The 20,039-nt window shown below is 42.0% G+C and overlaps 1 protein-coding gene across 2 annotated transcripts in view; it reads right to left on the bottom strand.

The window, feature by feature from the left end:
* The window catches only part of Kdm1a (lysine demethylase 1A), a 73,039-nt gene that overhangs the window by 6,027 nt on the left and 46,973 nt on the right, over positions 1-20,039 (bottom strand). For both annotated transcript variants that reach the window (XM_042688651.1, XM_042688652.1), the window contains 7 exons: positions 18,367-18,461; positions 9,083-9,225; positions 8,680-8,770; positions 7,640-7,774; positions 6,596-6,669; positions 5,251-5,362; positions 81-213 (listed from right to left, as the gene is read on the bottom strand). In XM_042688651.1, the coding sequence (XP_042544585.1) occupies positions 81-213; positions 5,251-5,362; positions 6,596-6,669; positions 7,640-7,774; positions 8,680-8,770; positions 9,083-9,225; positions 18,367-18,461 (783 nt within the window). The remainder of the gene's footprint in view (positions 1-80; positions 214-5,250; positions 5,363-6,595; positions 6,670-7,639; positions 7,775-8,679; positions 8,771-9,082; positions 9,226-18,366; positions 18,462-20,039) is intronic.

Here is a 20,039-nt window from a genome sequence, read left to right as displayed (position 1 = left end):
TTGACAAGGAACTATCCCTCACAGTCTTGGTGCAGTCTTAACAGATAAGGCTCTGCCTTACCTGTAAAACAGTCACATACCTGAAGCGGTGTAGCGGACCTGTCGAACTGCTGTATTCAACTTAATATCTAGGCCTTCAGCCAAAGCCACAGGCACACACGAGTACCCATTCCTCACTGTCAGGTGGCTGCCAGTAAATTCAAAGTCATCGTCCTAACAAGGAAAGAAAAGGGTCTATTTCCACATTCATCACTGCTATCTGTACTGAGTTCTGTATGATTGTTGGAAGAATATAAGCTTAGCTGGGCGTTGATGACAGATGCCTGCAATCGTAGCTATTTAGGAGGATGAGACAAGGATCGTTGTTTGAGGACAGCTTAAACACTTAAGTTTTCAAGACCATTTCTTGGCCCATAATTGGATATGGTGGCATTCACCCAATCAATCCCAGGTACAATGGGAGGAGCTGCTTGCCTTATAAGCATAAAATAGGCACAGGTCCAGGCAGGAAGCAAGACCTTTTCTCAGAAATAATCAGGCTGACAGGCATGGGTGGCTCAACCCTATAATCCTAGCTAAAAACTTAGGAGGCTCAGTTCTGTAAAGATCTCAGGGTTCATCTTTCGAATAACTTGCAAAAAAGATGGGCCAGAAATGCAACCCAAGTTTAAACTCTAGTAACTGCCTAAACCAAAAATAAATAATAATGCAAAAAAAAGCTAGAAATGTGGTTCTGTGGCAGAATGAACTATGAAGTTTGAGGTTTTGAGTTCAAACATTAATTCTAACAAAACCCCAAATTTGTAGAAAGAGACAGTAACTAAGGAAATTATTCACAATTCAACTTTAGCTGCTAATCTATGGGAAGTGGGATTATAAAGGACTTTTGTTTTCTCTTAAGTTTTCATCAGCACAGTACCACATAAATTCACAGTTTAGGGGAGGTGTGTAGAAACACGTATGATCAGAAAGCAATAGACATCTGTTGAAATAGCAGATTTACTATCCTAGTTACATTTTCATTTACCTAAGAGCAAAATCTGATTTTATTCTTAAAACTTACAGATTTTGAAGTTGAAGAAAATTTCACCAACTAGGTGAAAGCAACCCATGATTATGAAGGGAGGCCCGAGATAATTCAGATAATGCAAGCAACATTTGGGCTAGAAGAACTCCCCCCCCCACCAAAAAAAATCAGCCTATTCATTTGAGTTTACCATAAATTTTTCTATAAAGAAAACCTTTTTTGTTGCTAGTAATGGGAGTTTCATCTCAGGGTCTTGTAGCTGTTCAGTTGTAACTCTACCACTTGAACCACACCTCCAGCCCTGTTTTGTGCTAGTTAACTGGAGATGAAATCTCATGGGCTTTTCTGCTCATAGCCCAGTACCTCCAAGAAAAAAAAAAAATTACATTGAAAGCACGTTTAACATAAAGTCCAGGGGCTGGGAAAGTGGCTCAGTGGTAGAGTGCTTGCCTTGTATGCATGAGGCCTTGGGTTCGATTTCTCAGCACCACATAAGCAGAAAAACCTGGAAATGGTGCTGTGGCTCAAGTGGTAGAGCGCTAGCCTTGAGCTGAAAAGCTGAGGGACAGTGCCTAGGCCCAGAGTTCAGGCCCCACGACCAAAAAAAAAAAAAAAACCAAAGTCCAGCATACCAGGGACTCTGAGTTTGGCAATTTGATACGCCTGTATTAATAGCTTAATAAGAAACCCAGGAAGTTTGTTTAAAGAAATTGACAAGATAATTCTATTTTTGTGTGTGTGTGTGTGAAAATACAAAAGACTTGAAAGCCAAGCTCATGCTGTAATCCTAATTACTCAGGAGGCTGAGATCTGAGGATTGTGGTTCAAAGCCAGCCCGGGGAGGAAAGGCTCTTATGAGACTCTTATCTCCAATTAACCACCAGAAAATAGGAAGTGCTGCTGTGGCTCAGGTGGTAGAGCACACTAGCCTTGAGCTGAAGAGCTAAGGGACAACCCCCAGACCCAGAGTTCAAGCCCTATGACTGACAAAAAAAAAACAACAAAACAAACAACAAAAGACCTGAAAATAGGGGAAGCAAGCAAACAAACAAAAACATTTCAATAATGGACAAAGTTGTTGAACTCAAGGCCTGGGTGCTATTCCTGAGCTTTTGTGCTAGTCTATAGATGTACATTTACAAGACCAATGGAAGACAAAAGAAGACACTGTGCTGAAATGGAAAAAGATGGGGACTATCTAACCTCTCACTATACACAGAAGTCAGCTCAAGATGGATTATAGACCTACAGCTAAGAGCTAAACTCACAAAACATGGGAGAAAATCTTTGTGAACACAGATAAGACAAATGATTTTTAGGATATAAGAAGAATAAACATGGGGTTGAAATTGTAGCTTAGTGGTTGTGTTGAGCATGCTCGAGGCCCTGGGAACAATCCTAGAACCACCACCAAGTAATAATAATAGTGATGATGAGTAAAAAATCCAAAACAGATGGTGCTGGTGGCTTACACCTGTATTCCTAGCTATTCAGGAGGCTGATATCTAAGGATCTTGGTTTGAAGCCAGTCCAGGTAAAAAAAGTCTGTGAGACTCTTATCTCTAATTAAGCACCCAAAAAGCCAGAAGTGGAGCTGTGGCTTAAGTGGTAGACTGCCAGCCTTGAGCATAAAAGCTCAAGGAAGCTGGGTGCTGGTGGCCCATGCCTATAATCCTAGCTACTTGAGGCTGAGATCTGAGGATGGCAGTTTGAAGCTAGCCCAGGCAGAAAAGTCCCCATAGACTTATCCTCAAGTAACTACTCAAAGGAGACAGAAGGGGCGCTGTTTCCCAAGTGGTAGAGCCCTAGCCTTGAATACAAAGAGGCTCAGACAGTGCCCAGACCCGGAGTTCAAGCCCCAGGACCAAAAAAGAAAAAAAGTTTAAGAACAGCACTGAAAGGAAAACAAAAACAAAAACATGGGTTGGGAAGATGGCTCAGTGGTAGAGCTTGTCTTGCATGCATGAGGCCCTGGGTTCGATTCCTCAGCACCACATAAGCAAAAAGAAAAAAGCCGGAAGTGGCGCTGTGGCTCAAGTGGTAGAGTGCTAGCTAGCCTTGAGCTGAAAAGCTGAGGACACTTTCCTGACCTGGCTGGCTTTAAACCTTGATCCTCAGATCTCAGCCTCCTAAATAGCTAGGATTACAGGCGTCCACCACTGGCACCCAGTGGGTCCCAATAGTGCTGTGAACTTTTTTGTGGTCATGGGCTCAAACTCAGCACCTGGGCACTGTTCCTGAACTCTTTGCTCAAGGCTAGTGCTCAACCTTTTTTTTTCTTTTTTTTGGGTTTGGTCATGGGCCTGAACTCTGGGTCTGGGTGCTGTCCCTCAGCTCTTAAGCTCAAGGCCTAGTGCTCGACCACTTGAGCCACAGCGCCACTTCCGGCTTTTTTCTTTTTGCTTATGTGGTGCTAAGGAATTGAACCCAGGGTCTCATGCATGCAAGGCAAGCACTCTACCACTTAGCCACCTTCCCAGCCCCCTGCTCAACCATTTTGAGCCACAGCTCCACTTCCAGTTTTCTTGTGGCTAATTAGAGATGAGTCTCGTGAACTTTCCTATCCAGGCTGATTTTGAACCTCAATGGTCAGATCTCAGTCTCCCGAGTAGTGAGGATTACAGGCCTGAGCCTCCAGCAGATCACGAACACGAACACACACACACACACATACACACACACACACACACACACACACACACACACACACAAACACACACACACTCTCTCTTTTTTTCTTTTTTGTTACAGTTGCTAGCCAAGCACTTTGCCACTGAGCTACATCCCAGCCCTACAAGACAATTTTTTTTTGGGGGGGGGGGGGGGGTGTCCGGTCGTGGGGCCTGAACTCTGGGCCTGGGCACTGTCCCTCAGCTCAAGGCTAGCACTCTACCACTTGAGCCACAGAGCCACTTCCGGCTTTTTTCTTTTTGCTAATGTGGTGCTGAGGAATTGAACCCAGGGCCTCGAGCATGCAAGGCAAACGCTCTACCACTGAGCCACCTTCCCAGCGCTAAGACAATTTTTGTATAACATAAATATGACAGCAGACTTCTGGCCAGAATTTAAAGGATTTAATAAGCTATTTACAATTTAGCAAACAAGATTATAAACAATCAAGCTTAGGTGCTTTTATTTTCTTTCCCCTTTCTTTTTTTGGTGCCTGTGCTGGGGCATGAACTTAGGGCCTTGGATTCTTGTTTGGTTCTCTTGCTTTAAGAGTCTCTTGGATTTGTCTGTCTAGGCTGGTTTTGAACCTCAATTCTCAGATTTCAGTCTCCAGAGGAGCTAGGATTACAGGCCTGAGTCACTGGTGCCAGCTACAACTAGATTTTTTTTTTTTTTAAATGGGCAAGAAGTGTGAACAGACATTTCCACAAGAGTCAGTAAGCACATGGGAGATGTGTCTCCATGCGAGGCGTACGCCCTGCTCCACCCAGTGGAATGGCTAATGTTTTATTACTACATTCTGGTACAGAAGTGAAGCAAATGAATGCAGTTTAGAATCTACTTTCCGACTGGGAATGTGGCTTACTGGTAGAGTGCTTGCCTAGTATGCATGAAGCCCTGGGCTCAATCCTTCAGTACCATCTACACAGAAAATGCCAGAAGTAGTGCTGTGGCTCAAGTAGTAGTGCTAGCCTTGAGCACAGAGAAGCTCACTCAGGGACAGTGTCCAGGCCCCGAGTTCAAGCTTCAGGACAAAAAAAAAAAAAAAAATCTTTCCATAACGTCTAGCAATTCTATTCCAAGGTATTCACAAAAGACATACACATTCTAGTAACTTCATTAATAGCTAAAAATCCAGAAAGAACTGTTTATTCATTTGCGCATCAGCATACCAGCAAATGGATAAGCAATCTATGACAGCAGCTTTGTGCTGAGTCAGTCACAGTCACAGGCAGAAGGTTACATACTGTACCAAGAATGAAACTGTGGAATGAAACTAGAGTGCCTGGAGCCGAAGCATGAGGGATTCATTGCAAAGGAAAAAGAGAAAACTACAGGATGATGGAAATGTTCTATGTCCTGACTCCTGGCTCCTGACTAAGTCTCGCAAATCATTGAATTGTTTGCTTAAAATGGATAAAGTGTGTTATATACAGTAGACAATATCTTCTAACAACACACATACACACACACACTCACACACACTCACTCTCTTCTCTTATTAAAGAGCACTCTTGGGTATCTGTAAATAATAAATGATAAAGGCTTGTTACCTGATCCCAATGTTTGAGGGACAGGGTAGAAAGAGGTGTGGCATTAGCAAATTCAAGATTTGCAAAATGCCAATCAAGTATTTGTCTGTCTCTTGATGAGAGATACACATCACTGAAAAAATAAGAACAAGAAAGTACAGAGTTAACAAAACCATTGCTGCTATTCTCAACAAGAAAGTACAGAGTTAACAAAACCATTGCTGCTATTCTCAACAAGAAAGTACAGAGTTAACAAAACCATTGCTGCTATTCTCAACAAGAAAGTACAGAGTTAACAAAACCATTGCTGCTATTCTCAACAAGAAAGTACAGAGTTAACAAAGCCATTGCTGCTATTCTCAACAAGAAAGTACAGAGTTAACAAAACCATTGCTGCTATTCTCAATGAGCGGGCGCCCTGGAATGTAAGTTAGGCATAAGGACTGCACCTCATGTAAAGAGATCTGAAGTCACAGGGTAGACTCTTACTGTTTCATGCCTAGTGCCTATAGCAGTGCCAGCCTCACCTCAGTTAGGAAAACAAATTACAGCGGGACTTCATTTATTGGAAAAATAAAAAACATTTCTTCATACTAAGTCTTCTTGCATTATAAAAGTTTCTGTGATGGGGCTGGGAAGGTGGCTCAGTGGTAGAGCGCTTGCCTTGCATGCATGAGGTCCTGGGTTCGATTCCTCAGCACCACATAAGCAAAAAGAAAAAAGCCGGAAGTGGCGCTGTGGCTCAAGTGGTAGAGCGCTAGCCTTGAGCTGAAGAGCTGAGGGACAGCGCCCAGGCCCAGAGTTCAGGCCCCACAACCAGACCACCCCCTCCCCCCAAAAAAAAAGTTTCTGTGGAAGTCTATTTTCTACTTTATTTGTTGGTTCTGGTGCTTGAAATCAGGGCCAGCACTCAAGGCTAGTACTCTACCAATTTGTGCCACAGCACCACTTCCCGTGTTCTATTTTAAATAAAGTGCAGATTGAATTACAAGGAGAAGCATCAGTGTTTCTGATGACATGGAACATCAGTTACCTCCTGAACTCCAATGTACTGAGCGTAATGTGTGTCCAGTCTCAGGAATTAGGAATATTTAAAGCAACATCTTTTTTTTTTTTAAAACCATAGTTAAGACAATTTCCATCTGTTACATCTTTACCCAAATATCAAATCTTATGGTGAAGGGCTGTCTTTTCAAAGACTGTCTGTTTAGATGTCAAGGATACTCTTTCACATTAAAACATAAAAGTAGAGGATTTATAAACCTGACAGGTAGCCCTATGTCCACAGATATTTCCCATTCACTAAATATACTTTCATCTCAATTTAACACAAAAAGAACAAAGCAATCTGTTTGGTTTTCCATACCTTGGAGGATTGGCTTCTAATTCTTGAAGTTTTTCTTCTAGTTTTCCTTGTGTTTCAGCTAATTCGTCATATTCCTGATAAGATTTTTAAATTAAGAGCATTAATTTATCCCAAAAGATGTGATTATCTTTGTAGCTTATTATCTAGACAGTAAGACTTGAGTCATCTTTGCTGCTTAGCTACCATGGAAAGCACAGTTCACTTTAAGGGCAGGCTAGATAGAGCAGGGATTCCTATCCTGGTCAAAAACTACAAGCCTAGCTGGGTGACAGTGGCTCACGCCTGTAATCCTAGCTACTTGAAGGCTGAGATCTGAGTGAGGATCATGGTTCAAAGCCAGCCTGGGCAGGAAAGTCCGTGAGACTTTTATTTCCAATAAACCACTAGAAAACGGGAAGTGGCGCTGTGGCCCAAGCGATAGAGCACTTGCTTTGAGCTGAAGAGTGCAGGGAGTTCAAGCCTCATGACTGACCAAAAAAACCCCAAACAGCAGCAACAACAAAACAAAAAAACAAAACAAAATACAAAAAAAACTACAAGCGTAGGGGTAAGTTGGAGGAGAGAGATTCTAGAATACAAGGGTAAAATTAAAGGAAGCATATATTAATAGTGTGCCTCAAAGTACAGATAAAAAACAACCATTTTCTGAGCATTTATCATGGCTCAAGTGCCAAAATAAGCAACCTAGAGACAGAATTTTATTTACGCTTCACAACTAGTTTACAAGTTAGGTTTTATTAATGCCTAACTTGTGATGGCTGAAATAACTAAGGAGCCTAAGGTCACAGGGATAGGAGGCACCAAGTTAGGGAATGCAGCTTGACTTCAAATGACTGCATTCATTACTATTATTCTCAACTGTCAAGGTAAAACTTCCCTGAAAAAGCGGTTCTCAAACTAAAGTAAGCCATTAAGTTGCTATGGTTACGTGTCAAATCACCCTCTTAGCACCTGAGATTGGCTGGGACCAGGCTTTCTCTAGTTTCCCTCATCTGTGCTGTTTTTTCACCAAGTAAACCCAGGTGGGTGCGTGTCACAGCACACCTTGCACAGAGCAGTCAGGTCCCGGTGCTTGCTTTTCACTAGGAACTCAGCAGTGATATCTCTTGGTGGCTTTACTTCAGATGCTTCTTTATATTGCTGATGGAGCTCTTTAATTTTCTCTTTCAAATTTACCATCTAAAAGGGAAAAGTACAAATTTACTATTCCAAATAGCAATGGAATTTGTCCCCAAATAATACATACCCCTGCCTTTGGCTTCTCCCCCAAATTGGGTGAAGTCCTTGGAAATCTCTAATACCCATTCTACATCATGGCACTTGAGAAACAGGAACGAAGCAATTCTGAAAGGGCAGGAGTATTTAAAAAAAAAAAAAAGTATTGGCAAGTCTATGTATTCTATCTGCCACGACAAGAACCTCATTCTCCATTTATTCCTGCTACTATGTTCTGTCTGGCTTGCCATGGGCCAAGAACTGTGGGCTAAAATCTCTGAAACTGGACATCAGTAGACATTCTATGAAGCTCTGATGACCAAACATGGCACTGAAGCCAATGTGTAACGATAGCATGGCAAGTCAAGCTCAATGAATATAGCCAAACCAGCAGCAGGCTGTGACAAGACTGGGATAACCCAGAGATATAACATGGAGAGGCAAGGAAGTGCAGCCATTTCACCTGTCAAACACATGCTGGTTTTTCATGTATGTATGTATGTATGTATGTGTGAGACACACGTGGGAAATGGAGGTGGTAATGTTGAAAAATAATTATAATTCTCAAGAGAAATAATTATGGCAAGAACTAGCTCTGACTTGGTAGGTCTTCATCATTGAATACTTGGCCCCAATACACTTGATCTTCATCCAACCCTAGAACTGTAAAGACTGCGATGAGCCAGCTACTGCATACAGGAAAGATCAACTTCCTCTAGCAACACTGGTTATTATTTTAAGTATAATTCGACCCAGGTATGCAGTCCTCCTCAGGGAGACAAAACAAGCCATGCTTTTAACATTTCTAAATTAGAGACTTTTCCTCCTATTTGAAGTTTCTTTAGCTATGAAGAAATATAAAATTGAACCTTATTCAGAAGTTCTTTCAGCTCTTCCTGAGTCTTTACTATCTTCTTCCAGTGTTCAATCTGCTCATCTTTGACATGCTTTTCTTGTAACCTATGAGAGACATCATAATACACCAGCTAGTCAGCTCTGCAGCAAACACATTCAAGATCATCCAGGCACAAAGGAACACCTAACACTTGGGGAACAAGGAAGTTAGCTGGTAACAAACAAACTGTTCTGTAGGCTATGTTAAATACAATAATAATGCCATAAATGCAGTAGATTTTAGAACTGAAAGGGACTGTAATTACTTCCTTTTTAAATACTTTCACACGCAAGTAAGTAGAAGGTAGTTCAAACAAGGTTTATTGAAAATGGCAGATCTGTAAATGGATTTTACTATATGATTAGCAGAGTACTTACTGAATGACAACTTCCAGTGCCTGGCCCAGGGACACAGGTTTATTATTGAGGACATTGAAGTCTAGCTGATGACTAAGGTAAGAAGTGGCTTCTAGCAACCGGTTAAATTCTTGCTCTACCATTTCATCTTTCTCTTTAGGAACCTGAAAATCCAAGTATAGCAGAGTTGGTCCTTATAAAACTAAACACAGCCATCCATGAAGACACGAATGCTCTGCGGTGTTAAGAGTCAAAATATGCATCTCAAAGGCAAAAGAGGATAATGATTTGGTTTTCTTTTCTATGAAGTGGTTAAGTCCATTTAAATGAGATATGGAATGTTCTAGCCCTGATTCCTCCCTTTTCTCCCGCAGAGCTGAGGTTCCACCTATGGTTAACAGCCACACGATTTACACTTGCGCTAACTGAAGCTACATGGAGCACAAGGTGCACTGCTGACATGCACTGAGCTGAGCTGAGCTGACATGCAAACATACACTTGAGAAGTCCCAGAGAACAAAACTTTGCTCACATACCTGAAGACCTTCAGAATAAGGGCAGGATAGGAAAAGAAGAAGCCCAAGTGAGTGGCTCCCCTCAAAGATGACAGAGTGTCAGGGGGAAGGAAGTTCAGAGCAAGAGGTAGAATTCATGGCGAGTAATAAGCACATACCCTTGTGTGTGAGAAGCTATTATTCTTTGGCAGAATAGCTTTTTCTGGCACTGATAACTTAGAGTTGAATGTCAAAGTTCTTAGACTATGAGTAACTGAGATACCAGAAGGGGGACTATCCTCTAGGCCAGTCTGTGCTCCACACTCCGCTACCATCTGTTAGTTGACACCACGCCTCAGCTACTAAGTATTAAGGCCCCAAAGCAAACTACCTGCAGTCTTACTGCTGAATTCATGGCAGCAGGGAGGGAAGGAAAATGGAGGCTTTAGGCAAGCATTGATTTCTGTAAGCTGGGAAATGAATGGGAAACAGGATTCAAAAAAGCATGGAATTTTGTTTTGCACTCAATATAAAACTGGTGGCAAGGGGCTGGGAAGGTGGCTCAGTGGTAGAGCACTTGCCTTGCATGCATGAGGCCCTGGGTTCGATTCCTCAGCACCATATAAGCAAAAAAAAAAAAAAAAAAAGCCGGAAGTGGCGCTGTGGCTCAAGTGATAGAGCGCTAGCCTTGAGCTGAGGGACAGCGCCCAGGCTCAGAGTTCAGGCCCCACAACCGGACCCAAAAAAAAAAAAAGAAAAACTGGTGGCAAGAAAATGATTAGAGGTAACTGACTGTTGACAAGATCATCACAGTAAGATTCCTTCTCTCCTGTATTCCCCCTCCCCACCCCAAGCTCTACTTTTGCCCCTGTAACTAAAGAGATGAGTAAAGCACTATCCTGTCTCTCACTCATCACAAAATAAGGCTAGGAGATGAGTTGCAGTGTGAGGGGAGAAATGTAACCAGTAAGGGAAAGACTAAGGAAGAAGCTCGCCACTCTGCTCTGGATCTGTAAACACGGCAGATACCACAAATGGCTGAATCAAGCTTAAAGCCTCAGTCAAAAGACTAAATTCATGTAAGAGAAAATGCTATCACTGTGAATGAGAGAATCACCTTTAGCCTTAAGGAAATCTAAACTCCGAGGAACCTTGTGGTTCATGTGGAGAGCTGAGGCAGAGAATCAGACTTTGGATGCCTGGTGCTATTTATATTAGAGTGATCCCAGGATCTGTGATCCACAGTAGACTACCCACTCAACTCCATGGCTGAAAGGAGAGCTGCTGCTGCTGCTGCTCCTATGACTGAATGAATGCGCATACAGACGGGAGCTCATGGAAGAGCCCTGTCAGGAATCTCACTCACTTTATCACCACTTCCTCAATGACTTGATGGATATAACCAGAAAAACAGATTCCGCTTACAAACTTTCCACTTCCAGGGCAACTCCTGCAATGATGCTACAAAAATCCATGTAGTTATGCAATCCTAATTGAAAATAGTACAATGTGTAAGACTGCTTTTCTTGGCATACAAAGAGTGCTTTCTGTCTGTGGCCTCTAGAATGCATAGGAAGAGGATGCTAGCGCAGGAAGAGGGCCTGGACATCTGCCTCCACTGCAGGGCAGAATATGCCAGTAAACAAGAATCAAAGTGGGCCAGATTAAAGCTCTTCCAGTGCCAACTGGACTGCTTGTTTCAGACAAGCTTTAATCTTTGTGATTAGGACAACAGTCACATGGAGGAGTCCATACTAAGAAAGTATGCAGCACTCAGCCTCACTAACTGGGGTCTAGGGTGTGTGGTAGAGGAATATTTAAAGGGACACTGTCAAGGTTACAGGGACCAAATTGACCTTTTGTTTCTTCCCTCTATTTTCTGAACAGCCTGCTTGGTTCATTACACTTTCCCCTTTCCCACCCACATTCCCCACAAAAAAAAAACTGACGTTTTACATGCGCTTTCGATGACAAAAACTCTGATGGCACCAGCCCAACATATAGGCGCAACTCTACAACAACAAACCAGTGTGAATGTGGGATGGAAGAGATCTTTGAAAGGAAACTGTGTCAAGCTTTTAATGGGTTATTGTAAACAGTGAGGAGAAAATGATTTGAAAAATTATGAAAAAAATACCTTGACAGTGTCCTTTTAACCAGTGCAGCAGAGAGAGAAATAAACTGTAAATAACAGCCCAACAGCCACGTCAAGTTTAGTTTCGTATGACAGCAGTAAAATCAAGGCTTTAAACACATAGCATGACAGAAGCATTCTGTAGCTTAGAAGCTGCAACCACCAGGGACAGACTGTACAGAGACCAAAACAGGGAAGAAAAGCGTAGAAATGACCAAAAGAAAAGCAGTTTAAAAAAGGCGGGATGGGAGGGGTGTCAGGAAGCAGTGTGGAACAAAGCAAAATTCAATAAAAGAATGGAAAAACACAGAACAGTAACAAGAAAATCAACAAAAACTCAAACCGAGGTGCCAGGACACCAGGACAGGACTGCATCTCCACGCCCCACTCAGACCCGAGACTTATGGGACTTAGTCAGTAGCCCAGCCCCAGACATTTTTTGCCTAGGTAAACAACTACAGGGATGTTAGCTTCCTACTGACTCTTCTTCCATCAACTTTAAATTTTTATTTCAAAATTCAAGGAATATTTAGAAAGTGGCAGACAACTTACTTATTCAATAATGACCAAGAGACACTTAACATAGGTTTTTAATGTTTAAAGTTTGAAACCATTTCTAAAAATCAACTGGTCAGAAATGTTTTGCTTGACATGACCAGATACTTGAAAGAATCTGGCAATGGCTGCTAACTATGTGTGTTCCGGATTACGTCTTGCCCCTCAGAAACCCTTGGATCCTTGTTGCTTCTCCATATAGTTGAAGAACAACAACTTTAGGGAACTAAAAATATTGGCAATCTCTAAACCCAAGTTGGAATTGTTTTCATTTTACTCGTCCACTTAACTCTGGGTCCTTAGACTGCATCCTGGGAAAGGATCTCAATAAACCATCAAAGGATCTCAATCCAGGTTAGAGGGTGGACATTCTACATTACAACATAGTAACAGCTTCCAACAGCAAACTAGGAATTCTTTTAAAGAAAGGATCAATAATACAAAGCTGTCTATCAAAGAAGCAGACAAAAACAGTATTACTTTAAATAGATTCTGGTTATGACTTCCCAAAGCCATTTATTTCTCTATGAAAGTACCAGGTAAATACAGTACCTTTCTAAATTTTTTTGTGGTGTTATATAGCTTAGGTTGGCCTTGAACTTATAATCATCCTGCCTCCGCCTCCTGGGTACTACAATTACAGGCATGTACCAATAAGCTTAGCTGTACCTTTCAAATTCTGAGATCTAATGAATTCCATTGTTTCTACATGAATTAAATTTTGTTTTGTTCTTGGAGACTGTATGAAGCATCCTGAGCATGAGTGATCACAGAAGGACAGCCTTTATATCTAGTCTGTGTAGAATAAATTTAGTGAAAGCCAAACAAGGTTCTGGAGAAGGTATCAAACACCAGAAGCTAATCTCTAAAGAAGGAAGCTCTCCTCAGCATTCCATTATCACAAGCATTGTAATCTTCAAACGCACTGACATCTATCTTACTTCCAGTCATCAGAAGCTCAGCAGCTGAATGGATTTACATGCAGCACTATGAAAGGTACAGAAAATTCTAAGGCAGACTGAGAATCCCTTAAGAATTACACTTTGAAAAATGTGGTAATTGGGCTGGGAAGGTGGCTCAGAGGTAGAGCGCTTGCCTCGCATGAGTGAAGCCCTGGGTTTGATTCCTCAGCACCACATACACAGAAAAAGCCAGAAGTGGCGCTGTAGCTCAAGTGGTAGAGTACTATCCTTGAGCAAAAGCAGCTCAGGGACAGTGCCCAGGCCCTGAGTTCAAACCCCAGGACTGGCCAAAAAAAAAAGAGAGAGAAAAAGAGAGAGAAAAAGAAGAAAAAAGCTGGGCACTGGTGGCTCAGCCTGTAATTCTAGCTACTCAGGAGGCTGAGATCTGAGGATCACGGTTCAAAGCCAGCCTAGGCAGGAAACTCCATGAGACTCCGATCTCCAATAAACCACTCGAAAACCGGAAGTGGTGCCGTGGCTCCAGCGGTAAAGCACTTGCCTTGAGCTGAAGAGTGCAGGGACAGTGCCCAGGCCCAGAGTTCAAGCCCCACGACTGACAAAAGACAAAAAAAAAAAAAAAAATCTGATAATGCCAAACCTGGCCATAAAAGACCAGTAAACCTCCTCCTTGCTACCGACTTCTATCACATTCAACTGCGCACTTCTAAAATTATGGTGATAGAGAACATTGTTCCTTCCTCTGGTAAGGCCCAGAGGAAGACATTCACACAAAGTATCTCTTAATTCAGATTCTCCCAAACAGCTATTATTTCAACAGGACAAGTGTATCTTTAATCCTAAAAAATTCAATATGGTTCTTATAAATGGAGACTGTTGCCTCATCCTCATCTTAGAACTGGTTTGTTTTTAACCTATTTATTGGGGTGGGTAAAGGGGTGCAAACATGTAACTCAACTCTAACAGGGTTAAGTACAGAGTAGAGGTGTGCTCAGTACATTGTTGTTAAATAAATGTAGTTCAGGAAAGCAAAGTATTATTACAGTACATATATAAAAGGGGAAAATTATTTTGAAACTTAGGATCATTACAAGAAGGCAAGAGACTTTTTACATTTAAAAACAGCAAAGAAGTTGGATGCCAGTGGCTCACATCTATAATCCTAGTATCTCAGGAGAGGTTGAGATCTGAGGATCTTGGTTCAAAGCCAACACTGGCAAAAAGTCTGAGACACTTATCTCCAAATACCACCAGAAAATGGGAAGTGGCGCTCTGGCTCAAAGTGGTAGAGTGTTAGCCTTGAGTGAAAAAGCTCAGAGGCAGCGCCCAGACCCTGAGTTCAAGTCCCATGACCAACAAATAATAATATAAAAAACAGCAGAGATTAGCAGTTATGATTCTAAAGAGGAAAGAAAGACTGCTGTAAAGACACTGAAGATGGGCTGGGAATGTGGCTCAGTGGTAGAGTGCTTCCCAAGCATGTGTGAAGCCCTGGGTTCAATTCCTCAGTACCACATAAACAGAAAAGCCGGAAGTGGCGCTGTGGCTCAAGTGGTAGAGCACTAGCCTTGAGCAAAAGAAGCTTAGGGACAGTGCATAGGCCCTGAGTTTAAGCCCCAGGACTGGCAAAAAAAAAAAAAAAAAGACACTGAAGATTTTTCTTCAAAAGATGAAAACTAAAAAGGAAAATAGGCCTGTGTCTTACAAGATACTCCATATAAACACAAATGAAAACTTGGGAGTTCTACCAGGTGTTGAGTACATATGCAGTGTATGGAATCTATTCAGTATAGTATATAGTCAGTGGGCTTTTTAAGAGACCTAGCATCCACCCCCTTCAAGTGTCAGCTTGCTTGCGTGGACAGTTAAAACCACTGCCATCAAAGAAATCAAGATCTCAGCTTCTCAAAGTAGTCATGGAGCCTTTGGATCTCATTTGGTAACAACACGTACCCCAAAGATGATCAGAGATCTTGTAATGTAGAATACTTCATCTGATTAAGACATGCTTTTTATAATTTAAAAGAAAAAAAAAGGATATCAAAAGCCCCTAAAGTTATTAGTGGATAACCAGCTACATGCAAAAAATATTCAAGGTATTTCCTATCTCCCCCATCTATAAGTTTTTGGTATTTTACTGGTCCTGATACAAAGTAACCAATTCCTAACCTTCTCCTTGTCCAGTTAAAGGTGATTATAGTCTAGTTAACACTTTTATTGTCAGTCAATCTGTGGGCAGCTGCCATATTAGCTTGTTTGGGTGGGCTTTTTGGGGGTTGGTCGTGAGGCTTGAACTCAGGGCCTGAGTGCTGTCCTTGAGGCTCTTTATGCTCAACGTGAGCACTCTACAATTTGAGCCACAGCGCCACTGCTGGTTTTTGGGTGGTTAATTGAAGATAAGAATCTCATGGAGACTTTCTGCCAGGCTGGTTTTGAACCCTAATCCTCAGATCTCAGCCTTCTCAGTAGCTAGGATTACAGGCGTGAGCCACTAGCGTCTGGCTACTTTAGCTTTTTTATAGGCTTAAGACATAGAAGATTTCTTCTACCTTCTTAACATCTCTAAAGTAATTTTCTACTCTAAATTATTGTCATTATTATTTGCTGCTGGTATCAGGGCTTGATACTGTGCATGGCTGGTGCTCTATATCATTGCTCTATCACCTCCTCTACCTCTGTCTTTTTGATGGTTACCTGGAGATACGAATATCAAGGATTGGGCTGGGAAGGTGGCTCAGTGGTAGAGTGCTTGCCTTGCATGCCTGAGACCCTGGGTTTGATTCCTCAACACCACATAAGCAAAAAAGAAAAAAGCCGGAAGTGGCGCTGTGGCTCAAGTGGTAGAGCGCTAGCTGTGAGCTGAAGAGCTGAGGGACAGCGCCCAGGCCCAGAGTTCAGGCCCCACGACTGGGCCCTCCCCCCACCCCCCACCCCCCACCCCCAAAAAAAAAGAATCTCAAGAATTTATCTGCCCAAACTGGCTTCAAACTAGGATCCCCAGATCTCTGCCTTTTGAGTAAGTAGGACTATAGGCACAAGCTATTGGAGCCCAGTTTCTCTATATTATATTCTTTAATAAAAGAGCTCTTATTCTGGTCATTCAGAGCCACAAAATAAACTTTTTATTTTTTTGGGGTCCAGTCGTGGGGCCTGAACTCTGGGCCTGGGTGCTATCCTTCAGCTCTTCAGCTTAAGGCTAGCGTTCTACCACTTGAGCCACAGCACCACTTCTGGCTTTTTTTCTTTTTGCTAATGTGGTGCTGGGGAATCAAACCCAGGGCCTCATGCATGCAAGGCAAGCGCTCTAACACTGAGCCACCTTCCCAGCCCCAAAATAAACTATTCTTATTAAAAATAAATATAGGCCAGGCGCCGGTAGTTCACGCCTGGAATCCTAGCTACTTAGAAGGCCGAGATCTGAGGGTCACAGTTCAAAGCCAGCCTGGGCAGGAAAGTCCATTGAGACTCTTATCTCTAATAAACCACTAGAAAACCAGAAGTAGCGCGCTGTGGCTCAAGTGGTAGAGCACTTGCCTTGAGCTGAAGAGCTGAGGGACAGCGCCCAGGCTCAGACTTCAAGCCCTGACCAAACACAAAAACAAAAAAACAATCCTACATAGATCAGAGTTAAATGATAACTATCAGTTTCAACGGGAAACAACTCCTGCATACAAAATGCAAAAAAAAAAAACCAAACAAAAAACACATCTCAAATGATCAACTTTTTTTTTTTTTGGGTCTGGTCATGGAGCCTGAACTCTGGGCCTGGGCGCTGTCCCTCAGCTCTTCAGCTCAAGGCTAGCGCTCTACCACTTGAGCCACAGCGCCACTTCTGGCTTTATTCTTTTTGCTTATGTGGTGCTGAGGAATCGAACCCAGAGCCTCAGGCATGCAAGGCAAGTGCCCTACCACTGAGCCACCTTCCCAGCCCCTCAAATGATCAACTCTTTAACTTAAAAGGATATATAAGGGCTGGTCCTGGTAAAGTAGGGGTCATCTAAGCCAGGAGATAAAGTTCACTTTTTTCACTGAGGAAGTCTACTATTCAGGGGCATGGTTAACAAAGTATTTTATTACTGTACTGGCTGTTTATGGTGTCCATACACTATGTTAACAGTTCAGACTGGAAACTGGAGCAGGTCATACTTGAATAATACATACTGCTATTTCAAAACAGAAGCTAAACAGAAAGTGTTAAACAGAAACAAAAGAAAAAAAACAAGCTGGGAGTACAGCTCAGTGATAGAGCATTTGCCTAGCATGCATGGAACTCTGGATTTCAGCCCTTCTCCCAGTTCTACAAGGAGAACAGAAGTATTACTAGGTCCTCTGGGCTGGTAGTGAATGCCCATGATCCTGGCTGAAGCAAGAGGAAGGAGTCTAAGTTGGAGGTTAGCTTGAGCTACATAGTGAGACCTAGTCACAAACAGTTCACCTAATACCAAGAAAATGCTTTTCTGGACATCTCTTCTAGAAAAAAGTTCTCTCTAGTTAAGAGTAAACAACTGCTCTACGTTCAGAAAAGTCTAAAGAAAATAATGGTGTCTCAATGATCAGTGACAATTATTAGTGTAGAGTTACTAACTGGAGTTGGTAAAAATTTCTACTACAAACTTGTGACTTTCAGTCAGGCCTACAAAATAAAGGCTTAGGGTAGTCTAAGCCAATCTAACAGTGGCTAAATTATTCAGTGTCCAAGATGGACCACATTTAGACCGCTGTCATACTGGCTGTAACAAGCTCCTATGCCTGTGACCAACAGATCCTTACACTACCCATGCATCTTCATAAGTATGACTATTTGGCTGTTTATTATAAGCCTATTAAAACTTTAGCCTACAAACACAAAGTCATGAAAAGCATGTGAAGCTAAAGCACACAATGGAAGCACAATACAAAGAAATGAAGAAGTACATTTAAATTTCAGAGGTCTCTTGGAGTGGCCACAGTAATCAACCAAATAAAAAGATTACTTGTCTAGTTAGCCTTCATTACAAGTCTAAAGATAAAATACCTAACTGGATATGTAAATTTGTACATATGCAATGATTCTTTCCTATATAGCTTTGAGTTAGGAAACCCAGAAAAATGTCACACCATTTCTCAGTTTATGTAATTTGTATGTACTTCAGTCACATATTACTTCCATATTTTCAACTATAACAAAAAAATTTTGAAAAGTTTTGTTTGTCTTCAACTTACAGCTTGTCCATTGGCTTCATAAAGTGGACATTTTTGCTTGATCTTTGCTAGTTCCATATTTACTTGCTTGCTGACTACAGCCATGGGATTCCCACCTACAAAAAATTAAATGAAATTCAGCTTACCTATGAGAAGGGAAGAACACTTTTCAAAGTAAAAGTATCTTTTCTCAGAATAAAAAATGCTTATTTGAGTGTAGTGACACCTACCTGTACTCCCAGCATTCCAGAGAGTGAGGCAGGAATATTAAGATTCCAAGGCCAGCCTGTGCTACCTGCTGAGACACCCCTATCTCAAAAAACCAAGGACTGGGGATATAGCTCAGTGGTACAGTAAGTGCCTAAGATGTGAAAGGCCCTCGTTCATTCCTAGCCCAACTTAAGGGTAGGTTGAATTATAGCTAATAAACAGGCTCAAAGAAAAACCATGTAAGATAACACATAAACAAAAAATGACACACAATTTCCTAAAGTTACAGATTCCATACATAAAAGGATTACAGCCCATGTATTATTTTCATCTTTTTTCACTTTGTAAAATATTGTAGACATCATTTCATGTTACTATGGAGCTGCATAATGCTTAGCTGGCTACAAGGGTCTCAGTGTACAATAATTTCATCTTTAAATCTGTGGTTTTGAATGTTCTACCACTATAACAGTGCCATATTAAAAACATATTTCTAATATAGTTCTTAGAATAATTTCCTACAACTAAAAAAGGATCCCTGAGGTTAAAAGATGTATGTATTTAAATTTTGCATAGGGTGACTACTTGGCCATTTACTGTGCTCTAACAGAAAAAAATTACCTGCTCTGCTTTGATCACTTAAAACTCATGCTTTAGTTTAGTCTCCAGTATAATATAGACACTTTAACTCCATTATGAGAATTGGACCAAGTCATTAGGGTGAATTTTCATGATTGAATCTTCATGACTTTGTTAGATAAAAGAAACCAGAAGAGACACACACAAACATGCACATGCCCTGTGTACTGCCATATGATGACATGTGCCCTTTCAGGTCTGTCTGCAAGGCCTTCACCGGTTGTACCCTCCCCCATCTTGGACCAGAAGTGTGAGTCAAAATAGACCTTTCCTCTTTTTCTTTTCTTTTTTGCCTGTCCTCTGGGCCTGAGCTCGGTTCCTGAGCTTCCTTTTTGCTCAAGGCTAGCACTCTACCACTTGAGCCATAGCCAACTTTCAGCCTTTTCTCAGTAGGGTATTGGAGACGAAGAATCTCACTGAGCTGGGCACCAGCAGAGTGCGCCTGTGATCCTAGCTACTCAGGAGGCTGAGATCTGAGGACTGCAGTTCAAAGTCAGCCCAGGCAGTCTGTGAGACTCTTATTTCTAATTAACCACCAGAAAACTGGAAGTGGCTCTGTGGCTAGAGCACTAGGCCTTGAGCTGAAGAGCTGAGTTCCAGGCCTAGAGCACCCAGGCCTAGAGTTCAAGCCCCACTACCAACACACACACACACACACACACACACACACACATACACACACACACACACCCCTCTCATGGACTTTCCTGCCCAAGTTCAAGCCCCACTACCAACACACACACACACACACACACACACACACACACACACACACACACCCCTCTCATGGACTTTCCTGCCCAAGTTCAAGCCCCACTACTAACACACACACACACACACACACC

The sequence above is a fragment of the Dipodomys spectabilis genome, unplaced genomic scaffold (genome assembly GCF_019054845.1).
Source record: "Dipodomys spectabilis isolate Male_0828 unplaced genomic scaffold, ASM1905484v1 ptg000118l, whole genome shotgun sequence".
Lineage (NCBI taxonomy): Eukaryota > Metazoa > Chordata > Mammalia > Rodentia > Heteromyidae > Dipodomys > Dipodomys spectabilis.
The sequence above is the reverse complement of the archived record's forward strand: the minus strand, read 5'-3'. Positions and strand labels throughout refer to the sequence as shown.